The sequence below is a fragment of the Nerophis ophidion genome, linkage group LG14 (genome assembly GCF_033978795.1).
Source record: "Nerophis ophidion isolate RoL-2023_Sa linkage group LG14, RoL_Noph_v1.0, whole genome shotgun sequence".
NCBI classification, from domain to species: domain Eukaryota; kingdom Metazoa; phylum Chordata; class Actinopteri; order Syngnathiformes; family Syngnathidae; genus Nerophis; species Nerophis ophidion.
Genome location: NC_084624.1, coordinates 17145252 through 17162565, shown reverse-complemented (window position 1 = coordinate 17162565; position 17314 = coordinate 17145252). Strand labels below are relative to the sequence as shown.

General features: G+C 40.1%; 2 protein-coding genes across 7 annotated transcripts in view; both read right to left on the bottom strand.

The window, feature by feature from the left end:
• Positions 1-15268, bottom strand: part of exoc3l1 (exocyst complex component 3-like 1) — a 115463-nt gene extending 100195 nt beyond the window's left edge. Inside the window, exon 1 of the mRNA XM_061919996.1 lies at positions 15147-15268. The gene's annotated coding sequence lies outside the window, so the exon portion shown is untranslated. The remainder of the gene's footprint in view (positions 1-15146) is intronic.
• Positions 14527-17314, bottom strand: part of klhl36 (kelch-like family member 36) — a 58981-nt gene continuing 56193 nt past the window's right edge. For all 6 annotated transcript variants that reach the window (XM_061920001.1, XM_061919998.1, XM_061920003.1 and 3 more), the window contains one exon: positions 14527-15715. In XM_061920001.1, coding sequence (XP_061775985.1) covers positions 15175-15715 — 541 coding nt within the window. In that variant the 3' untranslated portion in view covers positions 14527-15174. The remainder of the gene's footprint in view (positions 15716-17314) is intronic.

The window sequence follows — 17314 nt, the reverse complement described above, 5'->3', positions numbered from 1 at the left end:
CAGAGCAACCAATCCGAAACGCATGTGTCAGAAACATATGCAAAAGCAGATTTCTGCATAAAAGTGATAATATATCAAATTGTTGGTGTTGATTAGACGTTGCATTTATATTTTGGTGTTTGTTACATTTTCATTGTTTTTTGCTTGATTGTGAAAGATGTCCATCGAGGAGCTGGTCTGAAAAGTAAAAGAGGAGCAACGTTCATATTTTGTTAATATTCAGTGTTTTATTGTTCTTAGTTTATATTGTAAATCCTACTTTCTTTAATTTAATGTATATTTTGGGTGTCCAGTTCAGTAAAAAACTCTGATTAAACACGTTGAATGAAAAGGCTGTGTTCAAACTTTTTGCCTATATATATATATATATATATATATATATATATATATATATATATATATATATATATAAATGGACCGAAGCACATATACTGTACAGCAAATTTACAACCATATATATATGCACATATATGCATATCCACAAGTATGCATGTATATAAATACATGTGCATATATGCGCATATATGCATATACGCATATATGCGCATATACATATATGTATATATATATATATATATATATATATATATATATATATATATATATATATATATGTATACAAACCCCCGTAAATATAAACGGAATACAATGATTTGCAAATCCTTTTCAATCCATATTCAATTGAATGCACTACAAAGACAAGATATTTGATGTTAAACTCATAAACTTTATTTTCTTTTGCAAATAATAATTAACTTAGAATTTCATGGCTGCAACATGTGCCAAAGTGGTTGGGAAAGGGCATGTTCACCACTGTGTTACATCACCTTTTCTTTTAACACTCAATAAATGTTTGAAAACTGAGGAAACTAAATATTGAAGCTATGAAAGTGGAATTCTTTCCCATTCTTGTTTTTTCAGTCGTTCAACAGTCCGGGGTCTCAGCTGTCGTATTTTATGCTTCATAATGCGCCACACATTTTCGATGGGAGACAGGTCTGGACTGCAGCCGGGCCGGGAAAGTACCCGCACTCTTTTTTTACAAAGCCACGCTGTTTTAACACATGCTGAATGTGGCTTGGCATTGTCTTGCTGAAATAAGCAGGGGCGTCCGTGAAAAAAGACTGTGCTTAGATGGCAGCATATGTTGGTCCAAAACCTGTATGTACCTTTCAGCATTAATAGTGCCTTCACAGATGTGTAAGTTACCCATGCCTTTGGCACTAATGCACCCCCATACCATCACAGATGCTGGCTTTTGAACTTTGCGTTGATAACAGTCCGGATGGTTCGCTTCCCCTTTGGTCCGGATAACACAATGTCGAATATTTCCAAAAACAATTTGAAATGTGGACTCGTCAGACCACAGAACACTTTTCCACTTTAAATCAGTCCATCTTAGATGATCTCGGGCCCATAGAAGCCGGCGGCGTTCCTGGATGTTGTTGATAAGTGGCTTTCGCTTTGCATAGTAGAGCTTTAACCTGCACCTACAGATGTAGCGACGAACTGTATTTAGTGACAGTGGTTTTCTGAAGTGTTCCTGAGCCCATGTGGTGATATCCTTTAGAGATTGATGTCGGTTTTTGATACAGTGCCATCTGAAGGATCGAAGGTCATGATCATTCAATGTTGGTTTCCAGCCATGCCGCTTACTTAGAGTGATTCTTTCAGATTCTCTGAACTTTTTGATGATATTATGGACCGTAGATGTTGAAATTTCTTGCAATTGCACTTTGATAAACATTGTTCTTAAACTGTTTGACTATTTGCTCACTCAGTTGTGGATAAAGGGGTGTACCTCGCCCCATCCTTTCTTGTGAAAGACTGAGCATTTTTTGGGAAGCTGTTTTTATACCCAATCATGGAACCCACCTGTTCCCAATTAGCCTGCACACCTGTAGAATGTTCCAATTAAGTGTTTGATGAGCATACCTAAACTTGATCAGTATTTATTTGCCACCTTTCCCAACTTCTTTGTCACGTGTTGCTGGCATCAAAATCTAAAGTTAATGATTATTTCCAAAATATTTTTTTATTTCAATTTGAACATCAAATATGTTGTTTTTGTAGCATATTCAAGTGGATATGGGTTGAAAATTATTTGCAAATCATTGTATTCCGTTTATATTTACATATAACACAATTTCCCAACTCAAATGGAAACGTGGTTTGTATTTATTATATATGGCTGTACATTTGCTGTACAGTTTGTGTGCTTGGGTCCTTTCTTCAGGAACACTAATACAATAACTCCTAATAATGTCTGATAGAATACAAACTCATCAGACCACCTCCTCAATCAACAACTTTTACAATCAAGCAAAACGCAACAAAAATGCAAAAAACACAGCAAAGGGTAAAACACCTACAGTCTGAAGATATTTGTCTTAAAAATCTGCTTCCACATCTGTCCCTGACACCCACTTGACAGGCTGGCTGCTCTGGAAAGAAACCCTGACCACACTGCTTGGTGCCTCGTCCGAGCTGCTGTGACGTATATTACCGTAATAACCCGTACATCACTCAAAAGCGCGGATTTCAACCATTGAAGTACTTTCTGCAGTTCAAGACTTAGGGTCATTTAAAAACAGCACTTCATACATCATAACAGCGGCTCCAGTTACAATGTAACCAGTCTAAAAAAATGTATCCGGCGGTCGGATTAAAAATCTTAACGAGTTCTATGTTTTACTTAGGTCTGGTGTATACAGTCCCTGAAGATTTATACCTGGCTCAAAAACATGACTTGTATTTTTAGGATGTTTGTGACATTTTAATAAAACTGAAAATGTCTAGCTTTACTAAAGAAAACTTTGTCATATTTAAACTCGGGTCTCTGTCACACAGGATCACTCTTTGACATGACCAAACCCGCACTCTGCTTTGTATCAAAGCCTGCTTTTTCCATCTTTATGACAAGTACTGTGTCACTGTGCAGAGACCTCGAATTTTATAAAAAACAAATTGTTCCTATAGCTCAAGACTTTGTTCGTTTAGAAATAGAGTCCTTAAAAAATGTGAATAAAAATCATAAATATTTTCACGGGCTGTGCTTCATTAAACACTCGACTAAACCCCAACCTTCCAACTAGTACCGACTTGAATTAGACAATTTTAAAGCAGTAAACATACACAATAAAGTTGTCATCACCTTAAAACCCACAACACCCAGAAGCGCTCTGCTCTGAGGAGCTATGGAACGAACAGGAAGTCTAAATCCAGACCACTTCCTGTATGACATTCCTGACCTGTGCTTGCTTTCCTGACAGACTCTGACTGGGTGTCTCCTTCCGACACACATGTTCTTTAAAAAAAGACATCAATGTCATCAACAGTCAACCGTATTCACACTCACATTGTCACAGGAACTGACAGCTATTTTTAAAGTCAATTTCATTGGTATTTACAAAAGTTAATTTGTTCAATCAATCAATCAATGTTTATTCATATAGCATTAAATCACAAATGTCTCAAAGGACAGTACAAACCATTACGACTAGGACATCCTCGGAAGAACCCACATAAGGGCAAGGAAAACTCAGACCCAGTGGGACGCCAGTGACAATGATGACTATGAGAAACCTTGGAGAGGACCTCAAATGTGGGCAACCCCCCCCCCCCCACCCCCTCTAGGGGACCGGATGCAATGGATGTCGAGCAGGTCTAACATGATACTGTGAAAGTTCAATCCATAGTGGCTCCAACACAGCAGCGAGAGTTCAGTTCAAAGCGGATCCAAGACAGCAGCGAGAGTCCCGTCCACAGGAAACCATCCCAAGCGGAATCGGATCAGCAGCGTAGAGATGTCCCCAACCGATACACAGGAGAGCGGTCCATCCTGGGTCATGACTCTGAACAGCCAGTACTTCATCCATGGCCATCGGACCGGACCCCCTCCACAAGGGAGGGGGAGACAGAAGAGGAAAAGAAAAGAAGCGGCAGATCAACTGGTCTAAAAAGGAGGTCTATTTAAAGGCTAGGGTATACAAATGAGTTTTAAGGTGAGACTTAAATGCTTCTACTGAGGTAGCATCTCGAACTGTTACCGGGAGGGCATTCCAGAGTACTGGAGCCCGAACGGAAAACGCTCTATAGTACGCAGACTTTTTTTGGGCTTTAGGAATGACTGATAAGCCGGAGTCTTTTGAACGCAGATTTCTTTCCGGGACATATGGTACAATACAATTGGCAAGATAGGATGGAGCTAGACCGTGTAGTATTTTATACGTAAGTAATAAAACCTTAAAGTCACATCTTAAGTGCACAGGAAGCCAGTGCAGGTGAGCCAGTATAGGCGTAATATGATCAAATTTTCTTGTTCTTGTCAAAAGTCTAGCAGCCGCAATTTGTACCAACTGTAATCGTTTAATGCTAGACATGGGGAGACCCGAAAATAATACGTTACAGTAGTCGAGAAGAGACGTAACAAACGCATGTTGTTCATTACATCTCTCTCCACCGTCCCGTCATCAGCATCTTGCTTGACCTTTGTGTCCCCTCCAATCAGCTCTGTCAGTCTAAGCACGCCCAGGTGTCTAATCAGTATCTAATAAATGGGGATGTGAACAACTCCCAGTTCAATTCCACAGCAAACTTTGGGGTGACGATTCCATTGAGAATCGATTCTCGATTCAAAACCACCAATCAATCAAAGTTTATTTATATAGCCCTTAATCACAAATGTCTCAAAGGGCTGCACAAGCCACAACGGCATCCTCGGCTCAGATCCCACATCAGGCGAGTAAAAACTCAACCGAATGGGAAAAAATAAGAAACCTTGGAAGGGAACACAGATGTGGGGACACCCCCCACCCTACTCCACCCCACCCCCATGGGCAACCGGTGCAATGGACATTGAGTGGATCTAGTTAATAGTGTGAGAGTCCAGTCCACAGTGGGGCCAGCAGGGGATCATCTTAGGGGGAGACAAGACAGCAGCGCAGAGACGTCCCCAACTGATGCACAGATGAGTGGTCCACCCCGGACTTTGGACAGCTAGCGCTTCATCTGTGGTCACCTGACAACCTCTCCATGCAGGAGAGAGGGGCAGAGCAGAAAAGAGACGGCAGATCAACTGGTCTAAAAGGGGGGTTTTCGCAGCTTGCAGTGAAGTTTGTTCTCCCGGGATGAAAACTGACTATTCCGGACCAGGCGTGAAGGTGGGAACATATTTATTAATCCAACTCAAGAAATCTTGGCAGGGCATGAGGTACACAAACAAACTATGGCGTGGAACAAAGGCAATACTTGTGGCATGAAACAAACAGCATAAACTATGGCGTGGAACAAACAAAACTTACTTTGACACGGCATGAAGCGAACAACATGAACTATGGCATCACGTGAAAACATGCAACGACGCCAAGCCGACTGACTGGCAAAGACAGGCTTAAATAAGGGTCTAGATTAGAAACAGGTGCGCAGTCCGAACATCAGAGGCAGGTGAAAATCATAAGTCGGCATGGTAACCAAACAAAACAAGAGAGCGCAAACAGGAACTAAAAGAGTCCAAAAACTAACAAAAAATAACAAAAACATAATCCAGACCACAGATCATGACAGGGTCTATTTAAAGGCTGGATTATACAAATGACATGCTTCTATTGAGGTAGCATCTCTGTTACCGGGAGGGCATTCCAAAATACTGGAGCCCGAATAGACAACGCTTTCTCAATTCAAAATGATTCACGATTCTTGATTCAAAACAATTCTTCATTCAAACTGCATTGATTTAGAGCGTCTGTCGATTGAAAATGTTTCTCGACTCAAACTGATTCTCAATTCAGTAGGATTCTCGATTCAAACTGATTCCTGCAACATATTATTTGGTACAAAAAATTAAAATGAATCCAGAATCATAATAAGAATCATGATTAAGACATCAATCTAATTTCCCAGCACCACTAATCATGACTTCCTTGTTTCTGTTCAGTCTTTCTCTGGTCATCATTGGTCTCGTGTGGTGAGTCCACAGTTTCCTTGCATGTCCTGAAGCAGCAAAAATGGCAGCAATCTGCTTTTCATCCCTCCATTGTTCAGTAAAGTCATTTGTTTCCTAATTCTACAGACTTGCTATGGCCCCAAACAAGATTTGGTTTGTGGTTGTTAAGAACAGTGTATTACCAGCCGTACATTTACTTTTCACAACCTGAGTGTGTGCAGAAAAGACAAGCAACAAAAATGCAGTACAAACTTTTATAAAAAACTTTTATCAGCAAAACAACACGGCAGAAACAGGATGTTGTGATGACATACTGTAAGCAGGAAGTTGGCGTACGCGCTTGTCTGGAGTGGAGACAAACTTCTGTCATGACCCGTGGTCTGGATCATGTTTAGCTTAGTTATTTTCTGTTAGTTTGGACTCCCTTTGTTGTTTGTGCACCTTGTGAGTTAGTTTGGTCACCATGGTAACGTATTAATTTCACCTGCTGCGGGTTCCAGACGCACACCTGTTTTTGTTAATTACTTTCTTATTTAAGCCTGCCTTGTCCCGTCAGTTGGGCTTGGTCCCTTCTGTCACATGAGGGTCGCATTTTAATGCGGGATCGTTCCTCCTGTGCAAACATAGACACTCCAGACAACAACGTAAAGGTAAGGTGGTTTAATAACAAAAACACTGGTGCAAAAACAGACGAAAAGAACAAAAGAAAATGTGTGCCGAAACGCACAGAAGCTAATGTTAACATTACCACAGGATCAGGGAACGAGAAATCTAGAACTAACCAACGTAACAGTTGCTTACCGCAAACAAGGGACCAAGACCGACTGACGGGACAAAGCAGGCTTAAATAAGAAAGTAATTAACAAAAACAGGTGTGCGTCTGAAACCCGCAGCAGGTGAAATTAATACGTTACCATGGTGACCAAACTAACTCACAAGGTGCACAAACAACAAAGGGAGTCCAAACTAACTAACCAAAACATGATCCAGACCACGGATCATGACAACTTCAGATTATCCCAGAAAAAAAACAGAGGGCAGCGAACATTATTGTTCCTATTTTAGATTGTTGGAATATAAACTTTTTTTAAATCAATTATAGATTAATTCATGTTTTGAATGAGAGTTTTAGTGAGGTTAGTATGCAGGTATAAATGTAAATATAGCTATAAATACAATGGTAATAATAATTGTAGTGGTTCAGCCTGGGACCCAAGTCCCCCCAAACACTTAGGGTTTGGGGGGCTTGGCATGATAGGGACCCACCATGCCCTTGATGTCCTCCAATTTTAATCGTATTATTAGTCTCCACAAGCATACATAGCTCCCACACGCCATACTTGCCAACCCCCCCGGATTTCCGGGAGACTCCCCAAATTCAGCGCCTCTCCCGAAAACCTCCCCGGGACAAATTTTCTCCCGAAATTCAGGCGAAGCTGGAGGCCACGCCTCCTCCAGCTCAATTCGGACCTGAGTGACGTGTACAAAGAGCGTGTCTGCCCAATGACGTTGTAACTGTAGAATGATCGAGGGCGAGTTCTTGGTTTCTTATGTGGGTTTATTGTTAAGCAGTTTCATTATCGTCCTCCCAGCGCGGTAAAACAAAACACAACAACAGCAGTCCGGATTCGTGTACCTAAAGCAGTTCGTCTGCCAAACAGCAATGTGTTGTGACACTCTTAAACAGGACAATACTCCCATCTAGTGTACAAAAAACAGGGATGGAATATTCAACCCTCAACTCAACAATGAGTAGATGAGTGTTATGTGTGTGTAAATAAATGAACACTGAAATTCAAGTATTTCTTATATATATATATATATATATATATATATATAGCTAGAATTAACTGAAAATCAAGTATTTCTTATATGTGTGGGAAAAAAAATCACAAGACTACTTCATCTCTACAGAACTGTTTCATGAGGGGTTCCCTCAATCATCAGGAGATCACCTGATGATTGAGGGAACCCCTCATGAGCTCAGAGCTCTACACGACGAGTTGAGTTTATACCAAAATGGATACATGGATGATACAGCAGAGGATTGGGAGAATGTTATGTGGTCAGATGAAACCAAAATAGAACTTTTTGGTATAAACTCAACTCGTCGTGTTTGGAGGAAGAAGAATACTGAGTTGCATCCCAAGAACACCAAACCTACTGTGAAGCATGGGGGTGGAAACATCATGCTTTGGGGCTGTTTTTCTGCTAAGGGGACAGGACGATTGATCCGTGTTAAGGAAAGAATGAATGGGGCCATGTATCGTGAGATTTTGAGCCGAAACCTCCTTCCATCAGTGAGCTTTGAATGGTTGACCAAATACTTATTTTCCACCATCATTTATAAATAAATTCTTAAAAATTCCTATAATGTGAATTCCTGGATGTTTTTTCACATTCTGTCTCTCACAGTTGAAGTGTACCTATGATGAAAATTACAGACCTCTGTCATCATTTTAAGTGGGAGAACTTGCACAATCGGTGGCTGACTAAATACTTTTTTGCCCCACTGTATGTATTGTTACATTTGAAACAATTGTATTGTTGATAGAGGTGATTATTGTATTATCAACAGTACTATTTATATTGATATTAATGTATTGGAATGTAACTTATAGCTAATAAAAACCCAACAGCCAAAGTTATATTTTAAACCACCAGTTGACGCTCTCTTCATAGTTGTCAACATTTGCATTTGAAATAAGGAAAATTCCTCCCATCACTAAAAATGTTTTGTATGAAACGAATTTCTTCAAATCTGCAAATAACTGCAAAAGGGGAATGGGTCCACGCTAGTGAACTATCTCCATACTTTTTAGTTATGGCGTAACAAAGCAAAACGTAAACAACTGCTTGCTGGGAATTACTCAATATGGCAACCAAAGGACCCCTGAAATCCCCAAGGATCCATCATGGGAAAAAAAATCACTAGCAGTAGTTAGACTGGATCTGAATATTTCTAAATTACACACGTTATTCTTAAATACAGTAGGTGAACGCTTAAATTTGATTTGGCTTGTGTTTTCATTGTAAATATTCTGTAAAGTTATTACTTTGACAGTGACATTTATACTTCATCTAAAATAAGTCTGTGGCACAATAAAAATTACAGAGATTCTAGATCATTTCTAGGTTTATTTATTTTATTGTAAACATTTCCAAAAAATAAGTTTAACAGCAGGTAAACAATATTGAAAATGAGAAAGAAAATATATACATGTATATAAATAAAACTAGAATAAATAACAATATGCTCTGAAGCTAAACACAAAACACAATGAGACAAATTAATAAGTGAAAAATAATAACTTGCTAACAAATTTCATACATCAACCATAGAACACAAACCAGTGTTTGGTTATTAAATATTTGATTTGCCTGAACCAAACAGTACATTAATTCTCATATATTTGTTTATATATGGTACTTTGATGGTCTAATTCCCCCCTGGACACCATTGGAATGTAAAAAATATGATTTGCAGTGCAAGACTTGATTTATCTGAAGCCAAGTGTCCCCAACCCTTTCTGCACCAGGAAGCGGTTTAATGGAGGCATTATTTTTCACGTGTGGCAGATAAATACCGCAAAAATAAGTGCATGAAAAATACAATTTACCACAACGCTGAATTAGTGGGTTCCCTGGGCTTGTTTCTTCGCAATGGCCCACGGCAGGTTGATATATATACTACATGGTTTATGTTCATTATTGGGTATTGTCTCATTGTAACAAAAGATATAACCAGTGTTGGGTTAGGTACTGAAAACCAGTAACTAGTTACAGTTACTAGTTACTTTATTTCAAAAGTAACTCAGTTACTTACACCAAAAAGTAATGTGTAACTATGAAAAGTAGCCATTTAGTTACTTTTTTTTTTTATAAGGCTCCCATTAATGCCATTTTAGCCTTTATTTCAGTACTGTTATTCCACTGGAGAATAATGAAATCTGTTGATCAACATGACATGCATTTGCATCACTGAACTTTGCTAAGCCATGTGGTCTACATACAACACACAAAGACAACAACATAACATACATAAAAGTAACAAACAGCATAATAAGAACATAGCTGTAAACATGGCTTCACCCAAGGAAGGCACACATGACATACACAAATCCTAACCAGGCATTTTTTTCTCTCAAGGAATTGTGAAATAAAATCATGTCTTCAGGATATCAACACTGTACTGAAGCCCAAAACACTACTCATTTCCCCAGTTTTAGTTTACAGAAAAGGAAAGCTTGGCCTGACCCACTAGGATCCCTCTTTATGTTTGTGAACTTTATAGTCCATACATTTAGAGAGATGTGTTAATCAAACACTCTAGAAGTCTAGAATGAAAGTGTAAATAAGAGAATTCACAGAGTGTGTGTACCTTTAGTGCTGAATGATGAGCAGAAGCAGGTTTGGAGCGTCTTCTTTAGCTCGCATTCCATTTTTATGTACTCACTGTCCACTGTGTCCAGGTACGTGGAAAATGTTTTCCGTGCCATTTGCTGTTTGACGCCGGTATCATGCTAATTAGCTGCCTGGAAGCGGGTGACTCCACTGTAGAAATAAGCCTGCATGTCTTCTAGCACATATGCTGCAATGTCTCTTACAATGTTGTCCTGGCTAGCAGTCCCTGCCTTAATATCCTTAGGTGGTGGTGGTGGTGGTGGTGGAGGTGAAGTGGCATCGGAGTCTGTGTCTCTCTTTACTCTCTTCGTTGAAGCATGTTGCTTTTGTAACTGTTTTAGCAGATTTGAATTGCTGTTTTGGGCAGTAGATAGGATCTTTGATCCAAGACAGAACTTATATTTAACTAAAATGTAATTTTCTTTGTGCTGGACAAAAAAAAGTAGTGAGAATATGTCCATGTTAAGATTCTTGACTCCGTCTTGTTAGTAAACACAGACATGACACGGGTGATTGCTCTTGAAAAGAACAACAAAATTACATTTTCAGCAGACCCATTCAAGAAAAGACATACCGTATTTTCCGGACTATAAGGCGCATTTAAAATCGTTTTTTCCCCCTCAAAACTCGACAGTGCGCCTTATAACCCAATGCGCCTAAAGTAAAGAGTAAGTTCGGTTGAGGTTACCCACCTCAAAGCTATTTTTTTTGGTACATGATGTAATGATAAGTGTGACCAGTAGATGGCAGTCAAACATAGATATGTGTAGCATCCACTATGATGGGTCTCAAATAAAAGCAACACCAACATTTTGAATGTTCCATTGAAGATATATAATATTACACATGGCGCTTAAAAATATTTTAAAAATATTTTAGTATGACTTTGGTGGGCAATGAAGCTGCACCGCTTGATGTATTGTACTGTGCTTCAACATACGAGTATTATTATGGTGTGTGTATAAGGTAAGACATTATCTGATGTTTTGTTTCGCAATTATTATGCAAAAGCAACTTTTCTTATCTTCTGGTACCTGCTGATCTGTATTTGGGATCTGCAAAAATCCTGAAAAATTGTCCGCGTCGGCTTTTGTAGTCCGTGCCGGAACCCGTAGTCGATAAGCTTCTTCTTTTTGTCTATCTTCATTCATCCTCCGCTGTTGACATTTCTAATGTAAAGTAGTGTAAAGTTATTTCTTATATCTGTCAGTAAACTCGCCATGAAAGCGCTAAAGCATACTGGTCTAGTGAGTTTACTTTATTCACTGAAGGAACTTTAGTTATTAGAATTCCTTTTGGGCGGTTTTTCACGGGACACATTTCTAGAGTGGTTGTTTTCAGATTAGAGATGTGGCTCCGATATTGATTTAAGTAAAGTCAGAGTGTCATTTAAACTTTAGCTCCATCTTTCTACCCTTCTTCCACTCCCGTCCTTGCACGCTACACCGCTACAACAAAGACGACGGGGAGAAGACGCTGCAGAAGGTGAGCCACGTAAATAATACCGTCCACAATACGGTGCATCCGTAGGCGACTGTTAGAAAGCGGCTTTAAGGTGATCTGTAAAACATAATCTTTGCAACATTTTGACCAAAGAACCACCATTACATGTTATGTACCCCACAAGGAAGTGTTTTACATCTAGAAAAAAATAATAATATGACTCCTTTTATGCGCCCAATAATCCGGTGCGCCTTGTATATGAAAAAAGATGGGAAATAGACCATTCATCTGCAGTGCACAGGTTTATAATCCAGTGCGTCTAATATATTAAAAAAAATATCAATTATAGACCATTCATCATTCATGGTCCGGAAAATACGGTATGTACATTGAATGCTGATAGGTCCCCGTTAGGGTGGCACCCTGTAAAAGGTAGGGAAATGGTAAACATGGGGGAAGAAGAGGTGAAAAAAGCAAGCAAGTTGGTGGTAGTTATAGACAGGAAAACACTCTATAGCAAAGCACATATAAAGTTTATAACATACAACTCAAGGTTTGCCACCTCGAGTTAGGGGGCAGGCATCCGGCCCAAAACTGCCAGCCACAAGGGGCGCTGCTCTGTTTTCCATCATACCACATGGGGTGAAGCATTGAAAGCGTGGGATATGGGTGTGTGCGACATGTATTTTCTGTGGATGCGTATGTTTGTGGCGCGTATATTACGTGAATGAACATGTGAGTGTATAGGCCTGCAGTGTCTGTTTCGCTATCTCAATGCTGCTGCAATCGCGATAAGAGCCAGTCAGTCCAACAAAAATACAAAATAAAACAGCTGTGAGGGACAAGGAAGGAATTTGTTGTGTCTCCGCTGCTCTGTCCTCTAGGGAGGTCTCAAAGCCACATCACTTGCAGCCAAGGAAATCAATCCAGATTAAAATGTTTGTGTTTGGTAAAGCAAAAACTAATTTAAACATTTCACTGTCTATTCCCGGTCCTTAAGTTCATTATACTTTGTCAAGCGGGGCTGATGGCGTCTCCAAGATGTTGTCCAGTTTGCAATTTAGTCCAAAATCCCAAAAAGTCAGCGTGCCCAGAGTTCTGCTCGCATTCTCCAATCATTTGTGGCAGCTTTAGGGTACTTTGAACAGCTGCCAGCTTCTTTTAGTTTGTCGATAAACCAGGGCAACGCTTACTCCAATCAGCACCCGGAGAACACCATAATCAAATTCACTGATGACACAACGGTGGTGGGTCCCATTACAGGGGGGGATGAGTCTGCATACAGAGATGAGGTCCTGAAACTATCAGTGTGGTGTTCAGTGAATAATATGGCATTGAACACCACAACAACCAAGGAACTCATCTTTGACCTCAGGAAAAACACCGCAGACCCCGCACCCCTCTATATCAACGGCGAGGAGGTGGAGGGAGTCAGCTCCTTCAAGTTCCACAGCACCCTCATATCTGCTGAACCTCTCCTGGACCCAAATTACAACTGCGGTCATCTGGAAGGCCCAGCAGAGACTCCACTTCCTGAAGGTGCTGAGGAAGAACAGACTGGAGAGGCAGCTGATGGTGACCTTATATCGCTCGGCTGTCGAGAGCCTGCTGACGTACTGCATAACAGTGTGGTACGCCAGCTGCACTGAAGCAGAAAAACAGGCGATTCAGAGGGTCATAAAGTCTGAACAAAAAATCATCGGCTGCCCCCCTACCCTCCATGAATGATTTACACAACTCCCGTTGCCTCAACAGAGCAAAAAGCATCACCTGGATTCTACCTGTTCGATCTGCTACCATCGGGCAGGCGCTACAGGTGCATCAGAGCCAGAACAAACAGGCTCAGAGACAGCTTCTTTCCCAGAGCTGTAACCATCTTGAACTCTAACTTATAATAATAATTCACCCCTATACAATATCCTACCCTAATACCCTACTGTGCAATATTACCCTTCGAGTGCGATACGTCCGACACTAATTGTTATTTATTATTCCGGTACTCTTGTCTTGTTCTGTATATTGTACAGTATTTTCTATTTCTATATATGTTTTTTTTAAATATTGTACAGGTTTGCTTATTATTTTTATTGGATAGTAGTCCGTTTATTTCAATTGTTAATTTTTTCTTTATTACCTCTTGTGTAATTCATTTTTTACCCAATATTTGTTCCGATTACTGCACCTTAAGTTGGAGTCCTTAATCTTGTTGTATGCAAATATAATGACAATAAAGTCCATTCTATTCTATTCAGATGTTCTATTATCATGATTCCGAATCGGTAGATATCTTTATCATCCTCGAATGGAAGGGTCAACATGCGCGCAGCAGTCTGCTTCTCCCACAAGTCTGTGGGTCTAGCAACAACCGGTTCTCCAGGACAGGCAGATTCGCCCAAACCTGAGATCTTGTCAAGTTGATCAATTCAATTTGGAGAGCAGTGCAAAAAGAGGATACAAGAAAGTTAAGACAAGACAAAACAAAGAAGCAAGCAGGAGGGGCAAGAGGGAGGGGAGAGTGTCCGCCTTTGATGAATTCCAAAGAGAAAAAGTCTTATTGCTTGAAAGTTTTTAAATTTGAGTCTGCAATCAAACAAGACATCACTTGCATCAAAGGTATGACAATATGGTATAGTTTTAATTAACGTGAATCGATACCCGGTAAAACTGACAGAATAATGCACTGAATTAGGTACCCATCCCTTATATGGAATAAATATTCTGAATTTTTTACAGGAAAATGTATATATTTTTATTTATTTTTAGAGCAAGTGTACATCATTAATATTTTGCCTGTCTTCATTTTGTAGTTTTTATTCTTTTATAAAGCAACTCCTGTGTTCCACTCCACAATTTGTGCCGTGCAACCGTGATGTGTTCAGTAGTTGCCACAAAACATATGAAAGAATATAAAAGTGCCAAAATTGTAATTCAAAACATACCTGTAGCACTTGAAGATACAACCTAGCATCTCTCTAAAAAGCTGCAATGTACTTTTTTGTTCAGCAGCAGTAATTGAACAGTCACCCTGGACTACTGCTACTTCCTGTTCATCGGAAAGTCAACTTCAAAGTAGAAGCATAGCAATATTAGCCTGGATTCTGGATGCATGAATGGAGAAAAAAAAAAAAAATAAGAGTTTTTTCAGAAAAGTAAGTAAATCTGCAAGCAATAAATAGTTCGGTAATGTTGACAACTTATGTCAACATGAGCCAGTCTGATCAACATTTCAACTATTTCCTCATTTATTTCCACTTTTTTTCGTTTTTTTGGAATGTATGTTCACGAAAAGGCAAGCAGTGAAAAAAAAATTAATATGTTCTAACCTAATATTGCAGATTTGATGTTCACATCTTACCATAGTTGGACATGATGAGGCCCACTTGTCAACTTTTGATCCCCTCTGGATTCAGAGATGTAAAAGGAGCTTTAATGGCGCACACACAAGCTGAGGATCCTGCGATGCGTTTAGGCAGGTCAGGCCCTGTGGACCACACGTCTTCATCAGGATTGTACACTTGAGTTGTCCCAGAGAAATTCATTTTCTCCCAGCTGTAGCCGCCCAGCACATAAATCCTCTCGGCCCAGACCGCCAGGGCCGCCTCACTGTTTGGCAACAGAAGGGGTGCCACATGACTCCATTGTTGGCTGCGTGTGTTGTAGGACTCCACCTGCAGAATGTCAAATCGCTCACTGGTATCCTCGTGGTCGTTGCTGCCCCCGATGGCGTAGATTAGATTCTTGAGGGAGGCCATGCAGTGCCAGCACCGAGCCAGCGCCATGGGTTGGCATTCCACCCACATGTCGCCATCCGCCAATGGATCATAGCACAGGACGTCTTTGCGAAACGGTCCGATCTGACAATCATGTCCGCCGGAAATGTAAATCACACCGTGATGCAAGGTGCCGGCATGGCCGTACGTCAACCTAGAAGACAATAAAAAATGTCAAACCAAACAATTCTCTCCTGCAGATTTATGAATACTTGCTGGATGCTGGAAGCTTTGTCAGAAAACTATGACTTAGGCCAGGGGTGCCCACACTTTTTCTGCAGGCAAGCTACTTTTTTTTACAATTGACCACGTCAAGGGGTTTTACCTCATTCATTTGTATCATTTATATGTATTTATTTATGAAAGAGACATTTATGTCAACAAGTTAAAGGTGTTTAATGATAATACAAGCATGTTTAACACATATAGTTTCCTTTCTTTCATGAAGACAAGAATATAAGTTGATGTTTTACCTGATTCTGACGACTTGCATTAATTAGAATCAGAGTACGCATTTTCAAATGGAGGAGAAAAAAAGTCCTCATTTCTGTGTAATACCACATGAAAGTGGTTGGTTTTTGGCATTTTATTTATCCAGCTTCAATACTTGCTGTTATACCCTTTACAATAAATTCATTGGTGGAAAACTCTGTAGCTTGCTAGCCGGTGTGCACTACCTTTCTGGGACTCTTATTTTGTTAGGGCAGGCAGTATAAAGCACCGCTTTTATTGTGAAGACAGAAACTGTGCAGTCGATCTTTCGAGTTTTGACGGCAGGTAAGGCACGAGAGTCTGTTGAAATAAAAGTGTTTCTCGCCTTCCTGTCGGTCATTTTTTATTAATAATGAGCCCGCAGCAGCCAGCGTCATCTCAAAAGAACCTCAGGTGCTGTGAATGCCAATCAAGTGACGAAAGTGATATCTTTGGGAAGATTGATGATCGTTCCTTTTTAGGTCTATTTTTTTTTTTTTATGATTGGCTGGCGATCGACTGACACACCCTCAGCAATCGACCGGTAGCTTGCGATCGACATAATGGGCACCCCTGACTTAGGCTAAAAGTTAGATAAGTCACATAAGAACAGTTCACCACTTCACCAAGTTGCAATCACATCGATGCATGCTGATTAATGCTAATTAATGCTAATTCTTGCAAAACCCTGTAAATTATGCGAGGCTTTGCTACTTTTTTCGTTGTAGGAACTATACTTGCTATTTCTCTAAGTTGCTTGTGTGAATAACATTGGTCACCTTACCGCTCCACTGGTTGGTCGTGGATTGCACTGTGGACGTGGTGTTTTTATCATATTAGGTGCATACACCCAGTGTGGCATGGATTGTGGTGGAAGGGTAAGTTGGAAACAAACTTTTTGTACCGTATTTTTGGGACCATAGGGCGCACCTGATTGTAAAGTGCACTGCTGATGAATGGTCTATTTCCGATCTTTTTTCATATGTAAGGAGCACCGGATTATAGGGCGTTATATTTATTTATTTTTTTCTAAATTGAAAACACTTCCCTGTGGTTTTTTGGCCAAATGTTGCATGGATGATGTTTTACAGATCATCTTCAAGCCGCTTTCTGACAGTCGCTTCCAGATGCGGCGTTTTGTGGGCGGTCTTATTTACGTGGCTCACTTTACGCTACTTTATATTAGAAATGGCAACAGCGGAAAATGAATGCCACACAAGAACGTAGAGAAAAAGAAGAAGCTTATTGTCTACGATGTCACCACGGACTACAAAGGCGGAAG